Source organism: Brachycentrus maculatus, unplaced genomic scaffold (genome assembly GCF_059751285.1).
Source record: "Brachycentrus maculatus isolate JH-2025_06_01 unplaced genomic scaffold, ASM5975128v1 h1tg000222l, whole genome shotgun sequence".
NCBI lineage: Eukaryota > Metazoa > Arthropoda > Insecta > Trichoptera > Brachycentridae > Brachycentrus > Brachycentrus maculatus.
Genome location: NW_028280973.1, coordinates 1,509,697 through 1,534,063, shown reverse-complemented (window position 1 = coordinate 1,534,063; position 24,367 = coordinate 1,509,697). Strand labels below are relative to the sequence as shown.

The 24,367-nt window shown below is 33.1% G+C and overlaps 1 protein-coding gene and 3 non-coding genes across 6 annotated transcripts in view; all 4 read right to left on the bottom strand.

Annotated features, from left to right (window-relative positions):
* Positions 1-24,367, bottom strand: part of nahoda (DOMON-like domain-containing protein nahoda) — a 120,215-nt gene that overhangs the window by 8,799 nt on the left and 87,049 nt on the right. For all 3 annotated transcript variants that reach the window (XM_088264272.1, XM_088264273.1, XM_088264274.1), the window contains 12 exons: positions 13,167-13,237; positions 12,879-12,976; positions 10,937-11,070; positions 8,231-8,452; positions 6,843-6,986; positions 6,311-6,382; positions 5,674-6,165; positions 5,507-5,542; positions 4,521-5,081; positions 2,139-2,262; positions 1,589-1,697; positions 547-751 (listed from right to left, as the gene is read on the bottom strand). In XM_088264272.1, coding sequence (XP_088120398.1) covers positions 547-751; positions 1,589-1,697; positions 2,139-2,262; positions 4,521-5,081; positions 5,507-5,542; positions 5,674-6,165; positions 6,311-6,382; positions 6,843-6,986; positions 8,231-8,452; positions 10,937-11,070; positions 12,879-12,976; positions 13,167-13,237 — 2,268 coding nt within the window. The remainder of the gene's footprint in view (positions 1-546; positions 752-1,588; positions 1,698-2,138; positions 2,263-4,520; positions 5,082-5,506; positions 5,543-5,673; positions 6,166-6,310; positions 6,383-6,842; positions 6,987-8,230; positions 8,453-10,936; positions 11,071-12,878; positions 12,977-13,166; positions 13,238-24,367) is intronic.
* On the bottom strand, positions 13,055-13,127 carry TRNAK-CUU (transfer RNA lysine (anticodon CUU)). Its single transcript has one exon. It is a non-coding gene; the product is annotated as a tRNA-Lys (tRNA).
* Positions 13,407-13,479, bottom strand: TRNAR-UCG (transfer RNA arginine (anticodon UCG)). The gene has a single exon. It is a non-coding gene; the product is annotated as a tRNA-Arg (tRNA).
* Positions 17,556-17,637, bottom strand: TRNAS-CGA (transfer RNA serine (anticodon CGA)). The gene has a single exon. It is a non-coding gene; the product is annotated as a tRNA-Ser (tRNA).

Sequence of the window (24,367 nt, the reverse complement as noted above, 5' to 3'; positions counted from 1 at the left end):
AATATTGACATTGAAATAATTTTTAGCTTAAAACATAGCTTATTATTAATTAATATTATTTTCATCAGTTTGAATAATTTCTAAGAAAAATATCCTTTTGTGTTGTTTCGGACAACTCCGCCTCCGTAGTGTAATGGTCAGCACGCTCGGCTACCGTTCTGGAGGTCCTGGGTTCGATTCCCAAGGGGGGTAAAATAAATATAAGTGATTTTTTTCACTGTAATATTTATTCAATATTACCCTGGACTGGTACCAGAAGCGGAGGGCTGATCACCTTTCTTTCATGTGTAAAAGATCAAGATAACACTGCGTTTATATGACACAGTGCCCTATGCACCATTGGAGTGCGGATAAGGGTTTTATTATTATTATTTTATTGTGTTGTTTCAGATTTTCAGTGTTTGCAGCCGTCATCTTAAAACAAAATATATTTGCATCTCGCTCGTGTCCCATATGGCGTTAGCAACTTGAACACTTGCATTTGAGAGAGAGTGAGATGCACAGAAAAAATGGCGTGATGGTTATTTAGTTGGTTAAAATATTTACCATAGAAATTGATGGAAGCGACTCCTCTCTGAGATCCATGACCATGGTACTTGAGTTCATCTTGTCGGTAGAAGTCGGGAACACTCGGTTTGTCACTCTCCACTCCGGATTTAGGGACGTGCACATAGTGTCCCGGTTCTTGACCCCGAGCCCATATCACATGCATCAAGTCGTTTTCAATCGAGTGATCAGTATTCTCCACAGCCTAGAAGACAACACATTAATATAAATCTAAAACTGACTGACAACATTGTTTAGTGATTTGAACAGCCACCACTAACTCACTGACAACAGAATATAGAAGACTTCAATTCACAATTATTTGGACCAATTCACAATTAATATTAAAACCAGAAAACATTTATTTTTTCTTCGCGTAATAACAGTACATGCACTAGCAAAAGTGATACTAACAACTCCAAAGAATTATCGTAAAAAAAATTAAATTCATCGGATGTTATTCCACGTGTTGCCTAGCTATGAAACAGATGTCTAAAGTAAGTATCGATATTTGCACCAAAATATGGAAGAAAATTTAAATAATTCTTTTGGGATTTTTTTTCAGGGCAATATTAAGCTAGTAAGATATCAAATAGTCAATGATCACGCTTTTGTAAAAAATGCACTTGGTCACTTTCTCCCGTGTGACTATGATATATAAATAAGATTTTTTCAAAGTAGTTTTACAATGCTCTTACATAGCAAAATAGCTGTCACAAAAAAATTATAAATTCAGTATTAATTTGGAGCATTCCTAATTTACTTTGAAATATTAGACAAGGTAAAAGTATCACCATATATAATATCCATGTAACATTCCTGGTCGCAATTATGACTGACATGGTCACGTTTTCTGTACTAAAAATGTTACTTGGGCATCTTTCAAGAAATATGTAAAATTTTACGATATTTTCATGAAACCCTAATATTCTATCAACACCCTCTTTCTCAAATCTTCCCATGTCATTATTATAATTATGTTTTCATCTAACATTATTTGTGTTTTTTGAACTATTTTTGTGTTAAATGAATTGACAGTTACCTTTAGTTTCTTCCTGAATGCAATTGTAGTAACACCATTCTCTTCAAAGCCAATAGCTCCAGTCAAATCGTCATTCCCTCCCCAGAACGAATCCACCCGAGGTGTAGACCTAACCGCAAAATAATAAGTTAAAAATCAGTAATTTCTCCGAATTATGTGCATTTTTTTAAAATAAATTTTTCATTTCATTCATTCAAACCCTTATCCGCACCCCAATGCTGCATAGGGCACTGCATCATACAAACGCAGTGTTTTATATGAATCTTTAAGATATGAAGGAAAGGTGATCAGCCCTCCGCTTCAGGTACCAGTCCAGGATAATATGGAATAAATAATAGAGTAAAAAAATCACTTATATTTATTTAACCCCCCTGGGAATCGAACCCGGGACCTCCAGAACGGTAGTCGAGCGTGCTGACCATTACACTACGGAGGCGGATCATTTATTAAAATAAAAAGCATCTCATTGAGCATTAAAATAAATTTAGCGACTAATAAACAAACTGTATTAATAGACAATAAATTAATAAGTGTTATATAACATAATTACCTGTCTCTGGTGTAATAGTCCATTATTCTGAAGTTTTTCCCTCTAGCCATACCAATTATCAAATCAGTGCAATCCATGGGGTTGAAGTCATGTTTGGGAGAGTAGGCATGTTTTGGGAAGTAACCTGGAATAATATTTTTAACGGTTATATTATGGGACTTCACAATATAGGAACAGTCTATCAATTTGAAATCCATTTTGCAAAAAAAATTAATTACGATTTTCACAATTCGCTCACTCCTTTCAAAAACGTCATAAATCAAAAATTGTCAATTTTCTATGTTTTTCTATGAAAATGTACTATGTCCCAGCAAAAGAGGCATATTTTTACTGAATATTTACCCGCTACAGGGCAGAAAGTGTTGTTTTTGCATTTTGAAGAAAAGGTACCTATTGTTTAATTATTTTTTTAAATTTACTAAATATTTTTCAAATGGAGAAAAAAAATTCAGGTTTTACCTTAAAAGATCTGTTGCACAGTAAAAAGTTCAATAAGTGGCTAGATATTTATTTTTAATACATTGTACTATATTTTTAAACTTTAAAAACGCTCTCCTGAAAAAGTTTTTTTATTTATGACTTTCTTGAAAGGAGTGAGCGACATGTGTAAAGTTATCACTTAAAGCAGCCTATGACGGTAGTAAGCCACGTAAATGCCCAAACTTCCATATTCTTCTTCATCTATCAGATGTCAAAAAATAATACAAAATAACTCCTATAATTGGAGATAATCCAGATTTGTGAACAAGTATTTGTAACAACTCAAAATGTTGTAAATAAATTAACTAGTCAAATTATAAGCAAAAATAATTAAATGAAAATGTTATTATCTGGCGTTTCTCATGTATGTGATTATAATTCAGGATTCGGACCTCACATACAAATGAAACAGTTTCTGCTCAACAAAAAAGGTTCTTATATCTCACCATAGATGACTCTAGTGAAATTCTAGTGATTCAAGCAGTTTCGAATTTGAACGATAAATTTAATTTTTGCGGAACTTGCTGGAATGGCTGGCAATATGGGGGCAATTTTTTTCACAAAGTTCTGTTTAAGTACATTCTTTAAGTTGTGTTTAAGTACATACAATATTTCAAGTAAAGGTTTGTACGTCAACAAACAGTGCAGCAGAAGTCACACAACAAATGTGTAAAAAAACTTGTGCAAATAACTAGGAAAACTGATCTACTGATGTATTTAGTCAGGCCCCGTGGCATAATCGGCTGGATGTTTGACTGTGAAATGGGCGTCAGGAGTTCAATTCCCGCCAATCGCAAAAATAAATTCAAAAAAGATTTTTTTATTGGTCTGGGTGTTTGTGATGTATTTTTCACATCTACCTTCCTTATCATTACTATTCTACCTGCAGACAAGCCTGTAAAACAATACAGATTTTGTGAGTTATTCCTTTTTAAAAAAAAAACAGTAAAACAAATGCTAAAATTTAAACATAAGAATGAATGTTGTATATCAAAATGATAACTTTTTGACATTCATACTTTTTTTGCTTTTGATTCGGATTTTCAAAACATATTGCATTGAGTTTTTTTTTACGACAATGCAGTGATTTTTGTGATTTAATTTTTAAAATAGGGCTTAAATGTTTTATTATGTAGAGGATGTATGTATCTTACTGCACCAATTAATGACCTAAAAGTCAACAAATTCATATTGATGGATAACCCATAGATTGTCAGTGTTCTTAAATCTAGAATTCTGCTTTATTAAGTGCCGAGAATTCTAATGTCACCCATCAACATGAAATTCATCATTCTTATTCTTCTTCCAAGCATTTTTTTAGTCAACGGTGCATAGGGGACCACAAAGACTTCGTAGAAATCATTTAATTTGTTTTTCTGTACTGGTACCTGAAGTGCATCTCCCAGGATGTTGTTGTCAATCAAACTTAATATCAATTTAACATCTTACCGTTGTGTGTGAATATGAAGGGTTAAATTAATTACATTAAATGATTTAAAAGTAAAATAATTAATGGGTTTATTAAGCATTTTGTATTAATTAAATGTTATTTTATTAGTGGTGTGCCAGCATTTTTAATTGTTAGAATCAAACTCTGCATTAAATATTTAATACAGATTCTACATTATTATGTAATTATTAATGTAATATGTTATATACAATTCCTTTTTCTTTGTTAGATTCATTAATTCAGTTCTATGATACCCACATAAGATTACTAATTATGAAGTTTTAATTAATTTCAAATAAATATATTCAATTAGGAAGGCATTTATTAAAAGAATAATAATACATGACAGAAATTACGATAGAAACATGAAATATGTATTTTTTACAATGTACGTATTTTTATATCTAAAAATACAGAAAAAAATATTATGATAAAACAAACAAAAAATATACCATCTTTTCCAGGAAGTACAGCCGAAGGTTCAAAACTCGGCTCTGGTTCAGAACTGGGTTCGGGCTTTGAGGATGGTTCGGAACTTGGCTCAGGTTTGGCGGAGGGTTCAGGTTTTGCATTTGGTTCGGATGTGGGCTCTGGTTTGGAGCTAGGTTCAGGTTTAGATGCGGGTTCAGAACTGGGTTCTGGTTTGGATGCGGGTTCAGAACTGGGTTCTGGCTCAGAACTTGGCTCCGGTTTAGATGTGGGTTCAGAACTCGGCTCCGGTTTAGATGCGGGCTCTGAACTTGGTTCTGGTTTGGATGTAGGCTCAGAACTTGCCTCGGGTTTGGACGAAGGCTCAGAGCTTGGCTCAGGTTTGGATGTAGGTTCTGAACTTGGCTCGGGTTTGGATGTAGGTTCAGAACTTGGCTCGGGTTCTGAACTCGGTTCAGATGACGGTTCCGGTTCAGGTTTGGAAGATGGCTCTGAGCTCGGTTCGGGTTTGGAATTGGGTTCGGAACTTGGTTCTGGTTTGGACTTGGGTTCCGCCGAGGGTTCTGGTTTGACAGTCGGTTCATCTGAGGAATAAGAAGAAAAACACATGCAAAAATGAACCATCCACCTTTATTAAATATTAAAATCAAATAGTTATCACTTTCAAAGTGGTTGGTGCAACATTGACCATTTGTTGTGCAATGCAGTGTATGTACATTACATTGGTGCTTCTGGGCATATAAAGACATCGAAAATTTTATAAAAAATACATATACAGACTTCAAAACCAAAATTTGAATTGATAAGATCCTGAAAAATCGTGACGCATTACTTTTGTAACATGTTATAATTCAAATCAATAAATACAGTATGTACAAAAAAATCTAATGTAATTAATTTACCAGTTAAAATTCTTGTAAATTATGTGTTTCTAACAATCCAAATTGTTTTAAAATTAAAAATTCATGCAAAAATATGTTAATGTAAATAATAATATTTAATTTATTACCGTCATCAGCAGAATAAAGAGCTCGCCTTCTTCGTCCTGAAATTAAAAATAAATAATAATAAAACATTGTCAGCAAAAATTCAAAAAGAATCCAAATTACGGGCATAACCAGGTTAAAAAAACTAGGAAATAGAAAAGCCTGAGGTCAATGTCAAACCATGGATTACCTTGTTTGCTTGAAACTTTGTATGAAATGCTTGTCTTGACGGTCACATCATCTCCAAACTTGCGATTAAAATTGAAACCACTCCCTCCATGAGTTGCTACTCTTTTGTACTTCCTATTATCAGTTCGATTAGCAGCTTTGGTTGTCGGTTCAGCTGTGGGTTCAGTTGTTGGTTCGGGTTCGGAACTTGGCTCCGGCTTAGAACTGGGTTTAGAACTTGGCTCAGGTTTAGAGCTGGGTTCGGAACTTGGCTCGGGTTTAGAACTAGGTTCTGAATTGGGCTCGGGTTCTGATTGCGGTTCTCCGGTTGGTTCGGGTTCGGCGCTTGGTTCTGCTTTGCTTTCCGGTGCCTTTTTCTGAGATGATTTCTGCTTGGAGTTGGGTTCTGAAGATGGTTCAGGTTCGGAGCTGGGTTCGGGTTTGGAATCTGGTTCTGCCTTTGGTTCTGCACTAGGTTCTGGTGCACTCGCAGGTTCTGGCTTAGAATTTGGCCCTGTTAGAAAAAAGCATATATTTGATTGTTTTTTTTCACATTAAAAAAAATCTTTTGTCTTAATCTATGAACATTGATAATAAGTATGACAATATGATGAAAATTAATGTGTTAAGTAAGCAAAATAGATATTTTTTTTACTTACCATCCAATGGCCTTCCTAGAACAGGGAAATTTCTGCAGGCAGCAGTCAGACCCCGCGGCCGCCAGCCCAAGCCTAAAAACAACATTCAAATTTTAGATATATTATGTATAAGCTAACGATCATTGTACATGATCTTTTTACAATACAATTGTTAAAATGGCCAAAAAAAATATGACCCAATGAAAAATTGCTGAAGTAGCTGTTTTTAATGGGAATTATAATTATGATTAATATCATTTAAAAGTTTTGGTTCATCATTTCTAACTAGTATCAAATAGGATTATTTGCAAAACTATTGAGAAGTTTCTCTGTTTTCATTCTTGTGATAAGAAAACCAATATTAAAAAAAAAACTCATAAAAAGAAGCCAGACTATTAACGGAGATCAAAAGATCTTTCATTCCACCTGAGAAGTAGAATCGAGGAGATCACCAATCCATTACACGTAATAATGTATGATATCTTACACACATGGTCTTTGGTGTAGAATTTATAAATATGTTGAAAATGTATAGAACTGAAATTAGACATACCAACGTAAGATGTCCCATTGACGACCATAACAACTTCGATTTCCTTGTCTTCCTTGAGGATTCTCCAGTGCAGTTTGAAGTCCTTGGACAGCTGCCGACTTGCGTAGATACTCATGTCCATGTTTGGGCCTCTAAATGGAGATCCTACAAAGATGAAACACGGTAAAATACAGAGTGGAGATGAAAAGCAACATGATTACTTATTTATTTATTGTGTTTAATTATGACGCAAATCACGATACAATATTTAACAATCTAATATTCAAGCAATGTGTTTAGAGAGGAAGTATGCTTTAAAAACTATTTGATGACTTAATTTAAGGTAGTAAAAAACGAGTCAAATAAATTAGTTAAATTATATCATACAATGACTCTAAATATTCAATTGATTTTCATACGTGGTCATAATAATAAGTCTATATAAAACGGGGCATTTTATAATATTTTTCATTTCATTTTAACATTTATATAGTATAAAAAGGCGAAATAAGAGTACTGTCAATAATGTATCGTGAGTATACTGGCAAAAAACGTTAACTCTAAAATCCCTGTTTGAATAATCCCTGTTATTTAAAGCTGTTAGCCTGAATAAAATACCCACTGATATACTTAAAATTAAATTTACTTTTAAAACCACATATTTATGACATTTCAAACTACTAGTGTATCTTGCCAGTTTATAGAATGTTGAAAACATTATAATTTGCATCAAAATTGCATATTTTCGAGTTAATGATTCTTGCCAGTACACCCATGTTATATAATTATATCGCTCACTCCTTTCAAGAACGTCATAAATCAAAATTCGTCAATTTTCAGTTGTGGATGTTTTCGAAATGCCCAGAAAATGTACTATATCCCAGCAAAAGCGGCATATTTTTAACTTAATATTTACCCGCTGCAGGGCAAAAAATGTTGTGTCTGCATTTTTAAGAAAATGTATTGTTTAATTATTTTTTTTAATAAACTAAATATTTTTCAAATGGAGAAAAAACCTTCAGATTTTACCTAAAAAATCTGTTGCACAGTTAAACGTTCAATAAGTGGCTTGATATTTATTTTTAATACATTGTGTTTTATTTTCATACTTTAAAAACGTTCTCCTGAAAAATCAAGTCTTTTGATTTATGACGTTCTTGAAAGGAGTGAGCGATATGTACAATATATATCTTTAATGAAAATTCAACAGATGTCACTATAAACCTGAAATATCACAATATAATAAACAAAAAACAGTCTCCCAGTAAATAAAATTATAATAGTGATTAGTCTCTCGCAAATGGAGATTGGCAGACCGAAGACTATAAAACTTGCTTCCTGCATAAGATGTGTTAAATTAAAAACTAGATACAACAGAACTGTCCTGAAAAGTTATACTATTCACTTACTTTTGCGGCACCCTACTCCATAGTAGCCAGTCTTACAGTAGCACTGTTTGGATGGGGCCGTAGTGGTGTCGATGTCCTCGCAGACCCCATGATCCCCGCAATCAGAGTTCTCCATGCATTCCTCTTTGTACTGGCAGCGAGGTCCGTGATACAGGCGATCGCACTTGCACCTAGCGAGCAAGTAGCGACCGTGCCCGGAGCATGTTTCCCTGTACTCTTTTTCTGGAAACAAGAAAAAACATAAATGCCCAGACTTCCAATTCTTCTTCATCTATGTTGAGATGTCAAAAAATAAAGAGAAAAAACATCATTTATCCGACCTTATGATCCTTACGGTATGGACTTACTAGGGCTTTTTTTCCATGTAATGCGGTGGAACGACGTTCCGCCACCTTTTTTCACAGATTATTTTTTTTTATGTTTTAAAATCAAAGAGACAAAACAATGCTTGTGCTTACATAATTACAATCCATATTTATATAATTCGTCTAAATGATCAAATATAGTATTGTAATGATATTGTAGCCGTCCGGCCACGCCATTTGGTGTTGTCAGGTTGACAACACTGAATTATACTGCTATTGTCAGGTTGACAACACTGAGCGGATTCAACAAAAGCGGCCCACCGAGGCGCGGGAGCGAGAATCGCCTGCCATCGCTTGATTGTTAAAGAACGTATATTTTAGCTTCATATTTCATTCAAAGTTCAATAATCAATTAGATAAATTATAATAGGTCAATATCAAATCGTGTAAGAATTTTATATCAATAAACAAACCGTAAGTACGCATTTCTTTTAAATATCCTGCTCTGGCATCCCGTCAATCACACACAAAGGGTCTTCCAAATTGGTGACCCCGACGTGATGATAAATAATTATATTCAAAATATTTTAATATAATTATTTTAGTACAAAGCTTGACATGAAGTGAGTTCTGGTACCTTTTTTGTTATTACCTTAGAAAAGCCCTGGGTATTACCAAAATTACTCATTTTGGTTAACCTTATTCTTTCTAATCCCTATCTGCGCCTGTATGTATGGTGCATAAGGCACTGCATCATATAGATGCATTATTTTTCTAGATTTTTAATTATTTATTTGTTTATTGAATTTCTTATAAACAATATATATAAATTAGCGGGCTTATTGCTGAGAAACAATATATTCCAAGCAACCAAAGATAGACTTGTGATGCAGGTTAAACTTTGAACCTTATATGTACTCCTGTATAGAATTAGCGGACAGATATTCCTTGCAGATAAGTGAAAATTAAAAAATAATAATAAACTGCGGTATGAATACGAAAGTGTAGATGGACAATAGCAGAATTTGGTTTATCATACCTATATATTCAGTTAAATTATTTTTTTTTATACTATGCGCACTGTTTAATAGTTCAATTCTATCTCTAATTCTATACATAGATTTTTGGTTTATTTAACCTCCTTTTCGTCGTGCACCATTGAAATTGCTAGGAATGACATCTTTTCGGCTTCACGCTACCAAATGAAGGTTAACAAAGTGTGAAATTAATTTTTAATTTCACACTTGAAGTCACTCGTTTTTCTGAATTAATTTAAATATGAAATACCAATATATATTCCTTATTTACGTAAGTTTTGGAAGTGTGGAACAAATGATCAAGGAAAGAACAGTAAACAAAAAAATATATGAACCGAATTAGTAGAAAATTGAAGCAAAAGAAGACTGAGGAAAACTTGACATGATGAAATATTTAAACTAAATTACAGTATTATATAATATTTATATATAGCTTGTTTATCTACCGTGCCCGAGTCCCGGGTTCGATTCCCGGGGGGGTGTAAATAAATATTGATGATTTTATACTCTAATATTTATTTAACATTACCCTAACTGGTCACTGAAGCGCAGGAGTGATCACCTTGGATTCATATGTTAAAGATTAAGATAACACTGTATCAATATGATGCAGTGCCCTATGCACCATTGGTTGCGGATAAGGGTTATAAGAAGATAATATTTACCGGATTTAATATAATTTTATATTTACTGGATTTATCACTGGGTTATATTTACTCAGGATATCTTAGATGAATATATGGCAAAACGATGTAAAATACATGTTTAAATGGTGATATAAGGAAAGAATACCAGGCTGAGATAAGCATTATCGATAAAAATAAAGAAATGTGTGATGAGATGGTTTGGGTATGTTAATGAGTGTAGAAAGAACAGTAAAACAAAATTTTGATGCGAATGTGGCGGTAATAGAAGCAAACGATCTTCCGAGGATAACTTGGCATGATTAAGTATTCAAATAATCAAAAGTACTCAGGTCAGGAGTCAGAATAATCAGCGGGCATGTGTATGTACCTGCTAGCGCAGTGGTCAGCGCGTTTGGCTACCGTGCTGGAGGTCCCGGGTTCGATTCCCAGGGGGACAAAATAAATATAGCTGATTTTCACTCACATATTTATTTAATATCACCCTGGACTGGTACAAGAAGCGCAGGGCTGATCACCTTGCCTTCATGCAATTAACGATCAAGATTACACTGCGTCGCTACGATGCAGTGCCCTATGCACCATTGGATGCGGATAAGGTTTTAGAAGAAGGAATGTGTATGTAATAGGGCAGGTGAGTGGCATTGCTTTCTATCCTCGTGGCATTTTGTAACTAATTTTAAGTCAATTGGTTAGTTACCAAACGGAGAAAAAACTTACTGTTTTGAATGTCAATGTCTGCACAAGACCAGAATCTGTAGTTGCTGGACCACTCATCAGCTTGTCTTTGTAATTGTAAGGTGCAGTTGCTACAAGTGAAGTCAGAAGGCAAGCGAACTTGATATGATTGTGCCCTAGAAATAACAAGAATACATAGTCCAACTTGCATACAAAACCGGTAAAACATAGCAAAAGAGTATTATATATTAATATACATTTTTTGTCCGCCTCTGTAGTGTAATGGTCAGCACGCTCGGCTACCGTTCTGGAGGTCCTGGGTTCGATTCCCAGGGGGGTCAAATAAAAAAAAGTGATTTTTTCACTCTAATATTTATTCAATATTACCCTGGATTGGTACCTGAAGCGGAGGGCTGATCACCTTTCCTTTGTGTTAACGATCAAGATAAGTTTATTATTAGATTAAAACCAATATTCTTAGCTTTTCCACTTTTTTTATTTGACCAGCGACCGGGTTTCGTCGTTACCGACATCATCAGACTGGTGAGAGGCTTTACAAATTTGTATGTTATATATAAAAGAAGGCAGGAGTTGATAACCATGATTTGATATAATTTTATGAGAAATTAATTTAATTTTAGTGAATTTAAGTATTGTATGATATTTTAAATATTTTTTTATAAAGGTTTTTTGTAGATTTTTGTTTGTTGTTGATCAAGATAAGACTGTGTTTATATAATGCAGTGCCTTATGCACCATTGGGGTGCGGATAAGGGTTTGAATTTAATATATAATATCATATTCTCAATATTATTAATATTTATAGCATTTACTTTGTGGTTAGTCATTTTTACTTATTTATTTTTTTACAAAAATGTTAATAAAATTAGTATATAACCACTCACCGAGTGGTTATATACTAATTTTATTAACATTTTTGTAAAAAAATATATAATATCAGTATAAATTTATTACTAAATGGAAATACAGTAAAGCATCTATATAATGGAATAATTGGGGGGAAGGCGTGTCTGTTAAAGCCCAAAGTCTTTTACAAAAAAGTTTTAAAACAAATCAAATTTTTTAAAGAAATGATAACTGTATTTTGATATAAATAAACAATACAAGACAAACAAAATTCTATTCATTTTCTTCGGACACTCATTGTGAAGTGATGTTGCTGTTTGATATAGACGCGCTTGCTTTCGGTAATCCTGCTTTGAAAAAGGAATCAAGTTTTGTTTGCACTTTTGAAGTTTGACTTTTTTTTTTTTTTTTTAAATGCTTATAATATAGTTGAACTTTATCTTAGGAATAGTCAATAAATGTTATTAGATCGTCGTGTGATCTTACCACTGATAACTACATTTTTGGTAGTGTTGTTGTCTGAGCAGGACAGCTTTATGTCTCAAATTCTAGTGCTAAACATATGATGCAATTATCATGGCCGCTAAAAATTTTTTACATGTGGTGACATTTGAATCAAAGCATATATAATATTAAGAGGACATTTTTTAATTTTTTTTTACATTTGACTGGATTTTTTATCCGTTATATCCGAAGTTCCTTAAATAAAGGTCTGTTATATCGAGATTTTACTATACATAATATGCAACTTGCTTCCATTATCTATAAATTCATTAATAAAATAATCTAATTGTATAATTAGCTTTTTCATAAATGATTAATGGAGGTGATTAGATCTGAAATAGATCGCATCATTCCGCCATGTTGTGTTTGATCGCATGTCATAAACAGTTTTGTGAAGTGTGCCATCGGCACGGGAAAGCTCAGTGAGGGCACATTATTGTAATTTGTAACTATGTGTATGATGAATTATAAATAAAGAAATACTCAATGAAAACTATATTTATTATTATTTAAGATATTTATTTTGACCCTCCTCAAAATATTTTTTTATTATAAAGAAGGAAAATGTCCTTTGAACAATATAAATATTAAAAAAATTATGTATAACACTTACGTGACATCGTCCTTTAAAAATTTTGATCCAGCAACTGACGGAGTAAGATCAAGAACTGATCTTTCTAAATGATCCAAAATTTGTAATCCAAACCCTCCCTAAAATAAGATAAGATTCATTACAGAAATCAAAATATTTTAAAAATAATAAATAATAAAAAAAAACAAAAATATATTCGCCCAACGTGGGGCTCGAACCCACGACCCTGAGATTAAGAGTCTCATGCTCTACCGACTGAGCTAGCCGGGCTTGTGCGCATCGTGTCAAATGTGGTTTGTATAAACTTACTCTATGTGCGTATGCCAGATGCCAAGTCACATTTATCGTTGATCCCGAAAGAAGAGAAGTTTTGATGGACCCTGCAAACAAAATTGAAATGAAAATTAAATAATATCCTCATATTTTTTTTCATACAGATAAAATTAAAACTTGATAATGCTTCAGAATCGACTTATTACACATTTTCTATCAAGTCTAAAAAAAAATACATATGTATGTTTTCAAAAAATAATAAAAAAAAAGATTTTGCGACCGTGACAGGACTCGAACCTGCAATCTTCGGATCCGAAGTCCGACGCCTTATCCATTAGGCCACACGGTCAGATACTCTACGTGGCAATATTAACGTATTCAAGCTATTGTAGTCTACGCCGCGCATGCTTCAAGGATTTTGCGAGGCATGCGCATCACGCATATGCCTTTTGTTCCTACAAACACTCCTATTAAATTACTTATCAATTTTCAATATAATTTTCCGATGAATAGTAATTGGTTATTATATTCATCGATATTTGGTTCAAGGATTATTGTTGTTTTTTTTTCAATTATAATTGAATAGGTTACCGAAAAAATTGAAAATTAAAAAAAAACCGGTGACTAAAAAAAAAAACATTTTCGTTCCAAAAAAAAATTTGTTGCGATGCTTCGACGCTAGAGGCGCTCTCTGAGTCTCAGTTTAGTGCTACTGCGAATAATCAGGAAACAAATACATTTTTTTTAAGTTTTCAACTGTCAGTTCTTTTCAGGTTACTATGTTTTCAAATCGTATTTTTATAATTAACTGTTTATCAAAACTTTTTACACTTTTTACAGAAACAACTTTTTACACATCTTCAATTCAGTCTAAAAAAATACATACTTTATGTGTGTTTAAAATACAAGTAAATAAGTAATGTTATTTTCTGTAGCTGCCGTTAATTATTATTCCTGTTGATTATTGTAGACAACGACAATTTAGTTATTCAGAGAGATAACTTTTTTGAATTTTTTTGACAAAATGATAACTAAATATTATATTTAATTTAGTTTACAATGACAGTATTTATTAAAAATAAAATTCCAAACAACGCACACTGTTTGTAATCAATCACACGGATCAAAAGTATTATTCAAGCATTAGGACACTAGATAAGCCGGATCATTCGGGAAGTACGGGATAAAAAATCATTATCATCTCTGTCAAGACGCATCCCTTACGACCTTGAAACCAATACTGTAAAAAGTGCACCACCGTGGCCATTTTATTTTTACAACTCTGAACAATGAAGGATAACACAAATTTTCTTGCACGTTATCCTGCTTCGCAGTGCAGTGGTTGGCACATTTGGCTACGGTGCTTAATGTTTCGAGCATGATTCCGGCGAGGTTAACTTACATATTTATATACGCTGTAATATCGATTTAACCCTTAGCATTCGAGTGCCGCCATAGAAGCGGCATGCATGGATTGTCGTATTACAAGAGTGCCGCCGCTGCGGCGGCATGGAAGTATCGACTTATTTTTCTTTATTTTTAATGAATTGTTTATTTTAATTTTCAATATAATGTAACAATAATTTTATTAGTTAAATTGAATAGTTATAATTTACGGAATTTGAGTCTAGTTGGCGGTAGAAACACACAAAAAGTTATAACATTACTGACCATCTTGTTTGCATTCCATAATCGTTGGAGATGAAGCAGCATTACATGATGCAGTGCCTTCTGCACCATTTTGTGCGAATAAGAGACATGGAAGAAGAAAACTAACTTCATGACTACCACCGAGCTTACTCTCAGGACTAATAAGTTTATTTTTCATTGCTTATGACATTTTTCAACACAATGACTCCCATATAATATCACTCACTCACACATAATATCAGTTATCAGAAATCAGAAAATTGAAATGATTCTTTTAAATTGAATAAGGAGTAATTTTTGAGAAAACACTTGTATTATTAGCTGGGAGAAATAGGACGCAGGCCAGTCCATTAAATCCCTTTTTATACATGAATTTATCAATTGCATTCCTATGAATGCTATCATAAAGGGAGGCTTAATAAAATCGTTTCATACTAATGTTTATGACAGGTTAAATTAAATAGAGTTGGAGTGCAATTACAAGAGGAAAAATAAAACTCATTCTATCATTATCTGCCAAAGAAATGATATCCGTACAGAATTTGATGCACATTGCACACATATTGATTTATCGATTCATGTTTGCAATTGAATCTCCAGTACGCCTAAGAAATGCGGGTCAGATAATGTGTGCCAATCATTAAAAATGCAAGATTTAATGGCACCGCATCGGGTGGGGTTACACGGCAGCAGCACTATGTGCTACATGGTATATCCACAAATTGTGAATAATTTAGCATAATGGCTGTTCCACAAATGGGGGATACTTTGAGGTTAACGACACCACTCTATGGAGTATCAATTCTCGTGAGGTGATTCAACTCGCGCTTAAATAATTTTATATAGTTTGTTTAACCTTTATTCAGTCGCGCCACGTCTTTTCAGCACCATTGGAGACTTTGTATAAAATATAAAACCCATCAGAAACTAAGCGACAAACCATCTGATGATGACCATCTGAAGACAGTTCAGATAAAATATGGGAAGAGATGTGAACGACGTACGATGTAATAATAAAAAAATGCTATCAGCATAGTATGAACAACTTAGATTTTGAAAAGAAATGTCCACGTATCTATCACCCACAAAACCATGTTTGCGAAAGTCAAGTTAATTTAGCTTTTTTTACTAGCTCTCAGAGTTTTTCCACAAAGAGTCTCATCTTTAAATCGAACCGACTTGGAGCTCCAGAAAACAATCAAAAATTCTCACAAAACGTCGCATGTCTCTCTAACGTAATCATTAATTATTCGAGGCACTAGCATTGGGTTAAATAACGAGCATAATAATAAAAAGTATGACACGATGTCTAGAATGCTGACATACAAACATTCATCATAAGAGTCATGTCATCGATAAAACAAAAGAAACTCGAAGAGTATTATTAAATTTTCTCCATAGTCTACATTCATTATCCATTTGTAGACATGTCACGTACATTTTTGACAGAAATAGGGTATTTAAAAACAAATTAATCTGAAAACGTTCCTATTCACCCCGCGAGTAAAAATGCACCAACTTGAAGACTGATTTGACGACTAGGGCAGGTAATTATGTAATAATATTGGGGTTCACTATAGCTACATATCGTTTTGCTCGTCTTATTGTAGCGGTCAGCACGCTTGCCTACCGCACTAGAGGACTAGTGTTCGATTCCCAGGGGGGGTGAAAACAGATTGAAGTTATTTTCACTCCAATTTTCATTTAATAAATATTAGCCAGGACTGATAACTGGAGCGCAGGGCTTGTCACCTTTCCTTCATGTATTTAACGATAACCGCTTCTATACGATCCAGTGCCCTATGCCCCGTTAGATGCGGATAAGAGTTAGATAAAAGTTAATAAACGTTAGAAGGTTAAATACGTTTATTTTAAAAATGTAATATAAAAAGAAAATATTACATTTACATATATTCCAAGCCTAATTTTACTTTTCTTCGTATATTTTAATGACGGTTACTAACGAATATTTAATCGCACTTAGTTCAAATCATTGACAGGGTAATAATTATTATTCCGTAGAAAATTATGCATAACTTCGTGCTTCAGGATATAACAAGACCATTAATTACTTACCACCCTCTAAAACGGAATGAAAAAAGCGCTCACATATCCAAACTTAAAACCTTCCTAACTTACGTTGAATGTAATGCAAAATTTAATATTAAAAATGCATTTCTTTGCTAAATTATTTCCTATACTTAACTCCTTTTCCCCAATTCAATCACAGTGAAGCGGTAGAACTTTACGAAAATGGCACAGTTATCCTAATTCATTACATATCTTATCAAATAAACCATCTGCGAATTGTCTATGGTCGAGTACCCATCTGCATATCTGTGGTTTATTCCCTATCTAGCACTATAGGTGGTGAATAACTGAATGAAAGGTAGTGAAAAAATATATACGAATAAAAAAGGTATGTTTCCTAAGTTAAAAAAATTAACTGGCCAAAATTTAATCGGTGAAAAAATATTATTTTTATTACAATATTTTAAACGATAATTATAAATTGTATAAATAAAATTAGGTCATTACAAATTTGCATAATTTGATGAATCAATCGAAAAATTCAAAATTCAATTGAAATTTAAAATAATTGCGACTTTGCATAATTTAATGAATTTATAATCTGTTTGAATTCATTCATTAATTTAGACAGTTCAATTCTATATTTATTCCATATATGGGAGAAGATTTGTAAAATTAACCTTTTTATTGTGACCTCGAATAGATTCAACATTAAAATTTCGGAGAAAAAAATCTAAAAGAATGCGCAGCCGGTAGGATTCGAACCTACGCTCCCAGAGGGAATCTGATTTCGAGTCAGACGCCTTAACCACTCGGCCACGACTGCCGGCGAGGGAGGGGTCAAAATGACTGTACTTCAAAGGAATTCGCCAAAATATTAGATGTCAGATGTCACCAACTCGAAAAAATAACAAAATATTTTTTTGGCAACGCAATATACCGAGTGTTCAAAAAACCAAATGGACCCGACAATTTATTAATTTCGCAGATAATTATGGAATTGTTAAATAAAACATTGGAAAAAATACATATACACATTTCTATGTTCCGTCGTTTAAAAAAACGTAAATTAATACGTAATTAAATAGAGCACCTGCATATTTTATGTGTGTGAATTTCACACAATAACTCGATATTTAAAACCATTTATTTAATTTTTAAATATGTTATTGTTATTACAAGACGTTAATAAAAACAAAACAATCGATTTTTACAAATATCTGTGGAATGCCATAGCGTGGGATTAAAAAAACAACAACAAAAAAAAACAATTAAAGGCCTCCATTCATGGGACTTCAATTGGCTGTTTTGTCTGATAATTTGATACAACCAAATAGTTTTAAAATATCAGATATTCTTTTTCTTCGTGAGCCCTCTGTCCTCCACTGCTGGATATAGGCCTCGTCCCCTTCTTTCCATTTCCTCCGATAGATTGCTGCTTGCAGCCAGTTTCTACCCCCCACGGTGACTATGTCGTCGGACCATCTCTTTTGGGGTCTTTTGACACCTCTTTTGTTCTCCCAAGGTCTCCATCGTAGAATTTGAGTTTTGGCTAAAATGGCCACGCGATCCATGATATCTTCTATATTGGTTCTTTCCTGGTATCTTCATTTTTTTATCCTTCAGACTTAAACCAAGCATCTTTCCTGTGTGCATTTGAGCTTCTCTGAATTTCTCTTTGTCAGAGCCATAGTCACTAGTGTATATGTGTTTGCTGGCAGTATGCAGGATTCGTACATTTTTCTTTTTAAACAGGTCGGAATCTCCTTATTTTGCAGAATTTGTTAGAGTTTGCCACAAGCCGCCCAGTAAAGTAATTGTTTTATAAATACAGCAGTGAATTTTAAGGATTGTTTTGTCTTTTATTTCTCATTTATACCTTGTGTTCAAACACTACCTACCCTCTTGCAAACAGCTATATAAGGTATCAAACATTTTGAGCAACATCACTTGTCTGTTTTTGGTTGGTTGGAATCTTCCTACTAAGCAATTTTTTTCTGTTCGTGAAATTAAAATAATAAATTTAAGAAAACAGCACACGACAACTACCTGCCATGAATGGGCTCTTTAATTCTATGTAATAAATCTCATTCATACCGTAATTTTGAGCTCAATTAAAAGACGATATCGGCATTGAAACTATAAGTAAAGTATGTTATTAACTTTTCATTCATCTTGTTAATAATCCGGCTAAGTCAAACATTCGGTCCATTGTTCCAGTAGCCTTCATCCGGTAATTATGCGCACATTTCGCAATTTCGCGAACAGAACAACTGCTAATTTGCAACGGATGTTATAGTCTAGAAGGAAAAAAAAGTGAATTTACTTTTGTTGCTATTCGCATTGTTTTAAGCAATGAATATATCTACAGCACATACACACATATATTATTCGTATTTATGTATGCAGCTAGTGGAGTAGGTCAATATGCCAGATTTTTAGATAGCAAAACGCATTTCCGTACTTGCAATTTTCATTATTTGTTTTTTCTTTAGTAAATTTAATTAGAAATACTGCTCATTGGTAATGTTTTCTTGAGCCAATTTTTGCAAATTTCCTTATGTTTTCGTCGGTCGTTCATGACTCGTGACTTACGAGAGAATAATCTTTCGAGAATTTTTAAAACAGCAGAGAGATCGTTTTTAATTTTATTGAATAACTTGAGAATATAAAAAATCAAGAAAAATTACTTTTGGCAAACATTTATTTCCTGACAATACGGATCGATCGTCGGTTTATTATTATTATTATAATTTAATTGTTTTATCTTATTTTATCATTCATTCTTATTTTGATATTTTTCCAAACAAATCCACGTAGGCCTAGCCTGTGCCTGACTGGGTATATAATATAATTATATTAACAATGTTTTTTATCATTTTAAAACGTAAACAATTGGTAAAATATGTGGATACAACAAGAGAAACAAAAAAAACGTTAAACGTGACAGTTACAATAATTTTATTCACTGTATCGTCGTATAATTATGCCATATCCCTTCAGAATCGACTCTTTGAAGGGTTTAATTATCTCGCATATCCCTACGAAGCGAGACTTATCACATTGCAGAACAAAAAGAGAAAAAGGGTGTTTATTTACCGGGAATTTGGCGTGGACTCTATATATTATAATATCACAAAGCGGTCTCGTCGAACTTCGAACGAGCCAAGGTCGACGGCATTCCATCCTCTGCTGCTAGCTAGGGTCACCGCGGCACACTCACTCCGCGAACAATTCGTCAGAGAAGACGTTTGACGCTCTCCAAACGCTGCTATTAAATATTATTATGCAAATACACAAGGTGTTCCGTTTTCAATGACTATTTGAACGATAGATTGAAAGGATCATTACCCATTACTCATTACTGGCATGTAATTATTAGAATCAAAAGCCGTTGGTTGTACTAAAACATCGTCGACTTGTAAATCGATCCTAAATCCTATATCTATGTAAAGTCGAAAAGTGGACTAATGTGTAAAGGCAACTAGCCATAACTGAAGTTGCGGTTGTTTGGCTTGACACGGCTCAAAGTATTCTTACAACTGGCCTCTATCATATACTCGATATTAACGCATTTACAAAAAATTAACGTAACTAAGAAATTGATGTGTTTGAGCTATTGCACCTAATCATTAAAGGCAGAATAGAAGGTCGAAAGGTGTGGACAGAATGCAGATCTCCTGGCTCCGGAATATCCGAGATTGGACGGGGATCAGGACCGTCGAGGCGCTGTTTAGAGCTGCCCAAGACAAGGACGAGCTCTTAAGTCAAGCTAGGACACAAAATACCGAACCCTCTTCAAGTGGAACGGAAGGTCTGTCGACGACAGTCAACAGTCCAGCTTCTCCTGAGGAGTGCAACGCGGTTTCCTCCCACCAATGAGCAAATACTGAGTTCCTGATTGGCCCACACTAGATTATCCCCCCTGTTCCCAACACAGAACAAAATAATTTTTTTTTAGTTGGAAGGAATATAAATCCTCTTAAATCTATAAACCTTGTACATAATAAGCAAGGTAAATAATAAATGCAACTTCCATAAAAAAATATTCTCAAGTTTATTCAATATTACCCTAGACTGGTACCTGAAGAAGAGGGCTGATCACCTTTCCTTCATTTTTAACGACCAATATAACACTGCGTTTATATGAAGCAGTGCCCTATGCACCATTGGGGTGCGGATAAGGGTTTGAAGAAGTAGATAGTCGACGAGAATAGAAGAAGAACGTTACCATAAACAATCGTTATCCATATCGATACAGTTAACAATTATGCACTCTGTCTCATTGAAAAAAGCGAGTTATTAATTATTTGTTTTTATAATTATTAATAAATCATTAAAATGTAACTTTGTTTTAAAATCACTATAAATATTTTATTATAACTTAATTATAATGTCTACCGGTTTCGAAGCTAACCACTTCTTTATCAAGACTGATTAATACGTCTTGATAAAGATCAGTATTAATCAGTCTTGAAAATGAAGCGGTTAGCTTCGAAACCGGAGACATTATAATTAAGTTATAATAAAATATTTAAAGTGATTTTAAAACAAAGTTTCATTTTAATTATAAAATGGAAAACCACAATGTTCAAGTATAAATTTCATTTTTAATAGATTTATATTATCCACTGACACTTCGTGATGGAATTGCATTTTTAATATATTATTAGATTAAAACCAATATTTTTAGCTTTTCCACTTTTTTATTTGACCAGCGACCGGGTTTCGTCGTTACCGACATCATCAGACCAGTCTGATGTCTAAAAATATTGGTTTTAATCTAATAATATATTATAAATTACATATTAAGATTTTAATTAATCCTAAAATAAATTATTAACTGTTTCCAGTAATTTACCAAATGACGCATTAAAATAACAGTGGCATTCATAACAAGGCGTGCTGTATTTGTATGAATTATTTTTATTTAAAAAAATATATAGATCGTGACATAACGCCATTTTTCGTGACGCTGTAAAAATTGCGTACGTAACCGCTATTTTTATTAAAGCTCGCAAATTTAAAATAATGTTCATGCAGGCGAATTCTCAACGATCGATTTGTAGCACGACATAATAGCGGAAACGGAACCGCCAGACGTCAACTTTATCAGTTGTGTTATTTTTTGACATCTCAACATAGAAGAAGAAGTATATGGAAATCTGGGCTTAAATTTTGCGGGTTAAAGTGATCACTTTACACACGTGTAATATTCACCAATTCTACCCATGATTGACAACCACACTACTCAATTTTTTGGAACTTCTAGATATATTGATCAAACTCGAAACACAGTGTGCGAGAGTTCTTAGAGACATCTATGTTGGGATGAGGAAAGGTATATAGGCATACAGTGTTTCAATTTGCTTCACATGTCCATACCACCTTAAAGAACTCTTCTTAATCTTTTCCACTATCCCTTGTTTTAATTCGGTCATACAATGATTTTTCCACACATTCGTCTGGGGGAGCGCATTTCAAGAGCGTTCACTCTGCTTACTGCTGTATGTAATCGATGCCCACAATTACATATATCGCTCACTCCTTTCAAGAACGTCATAAATCAATAATCGTCAATTTTCAGCTGTGCATGTTTTCGGAATGCCCAGAAAATGTACTATATCCCAGCAAAAGAGGCATATTTTTAACTAAATATTTACCCGCTACGGGGCAGAAAATGTTGTTTTTGCATTTTGAAGAAACGGTATTGTTTAATTATTTTTTTAAATTTACGAAATATTTTTCAAATGGATGAAAAACCTTCAGGTTTTACCTAAAAAGATCTGTTGCACAGTAAAAAGTATAATACGTGGCTCGATATTTATTTTTAATACATTGTGTTATATTTTTAAACTTTAAAAACGTTCTCCTGAAAAATCAAGTTTTTTGATTTATGACGTTCTTGAAAAGAGTGAGCGATATATGTAAATGTAATATCATACATAGATACGAATGCCAATACAGGTGATGTAGTCTTGTGAGAATTTGAATCCCTTTCTCGGCGAATTTTTTCATGTTTTTTTAATGCGCTTTTTATTCATACTGGAACAAAGGAGTGAGGTCATTCTAAAACAGCCTTTTTTTAATAGCTCGTTGACGGTTGAAATATAACTTGCACCAAGTCAGACAATTGATGTTATAAAAAATTGAGAATACAATAGAAGGTACTAAAGTAATTTTAAGAAAAATTACAAATCCGTTAAAAGCAAAGCCATTAAAATAACAGTAGGTAAGTTATTTTTTACTCAAAATAAATGTATGTTTTACTCGGTAAATACCACTATTTCTTAAAATCTATTGGGATATGTGTTTTGATGCATTCAACATAATTTTCAAATACCGTACAGTGTTTTTAACAAGTAGAAATAGCAGTTTTTACCAAGTAAAACTTAAATTAAAAATGGATAAATATTACCACGAAGTGACTGCCAAATCAATTAATGAAAATATTAGAAATTTAGGTGAACTCTATTATTGACTGATTTGGCATTAACACGACGATTTAAATATAAAAATAAAATACGTGTATAATACCATTTCTTGAGTTTGATATTGTAAACATGACTAGTTTTGAGAACTACAAATGTTCTGATCAACACAATGTACTAAATACAATCGTTATGTATTTCCACCTATTGATGGGAACGTCTGTAGTTCTCGAAATTAGTCATGTTTACATGAAAGAACTCAAAAACTAGTTTTATACAAGTTTTTTTTATAATTATATTTAAATAAGATAAACTTCTTACCTTCTACACCTACTCTATGCATTCGGTCGTTCAAGAAACGTCACTGTGACGATTGTTTTTTTTTGTATATTATTTTTTTGTGCAAATAATGACTGTTTTTTATTGTTATATATTAGATAACGTATAAGTAGGATACATAAGATTTTATTTTATTTTATTTTATATAGTTACATTTTTTACAATTTCTATAAATCTCTACTTAATACTAAGTATCTTATAATTTTAGTTGCGTTGAGCGAAAAAGAGAGTCTGAGATTGGAGATGCACTTTTTTTGTTCATACTATCATGTTATACATTTTTTTAAAAATATTACTGGGAACATATATTAAGTTTAAGATACGTAGCTAATTGCTATGAAAATGGGAATTTAATTAGACATTTTAAAAAGGAGTTGAATCATTTTAATCATGGACGTTTGTCTCAAGTGATGGTGAGAATTATAGGTATATCTGCCTGCCTATGTGTCTATATGTGCCAATAGATAAGTGGTGGATATGAAGTCATATGAATGCTGCAGACGCTTAATAAAGAGGCGACATTCTCGCATAATAAACAGGTTTCTTAAAAACTCAACAAATATAAATGTTTTAAAAAACTTGATACTGGAGACACACCAGAGAGTTGGTTCAAATAACTGTAACGCACGGCTAAAACTGTATTGGAAATTTGTATTTAAAAAATACCAAAATACATCCGTTATTTAAAAATGAAACCCGTCTGAGAAAAAATTAGATTGTCTCGTTTTCTTTTGGACAATCTAGGCTTAAAAGAGTCACAAATGTGAGCGAAAAACAGTTGTAAGA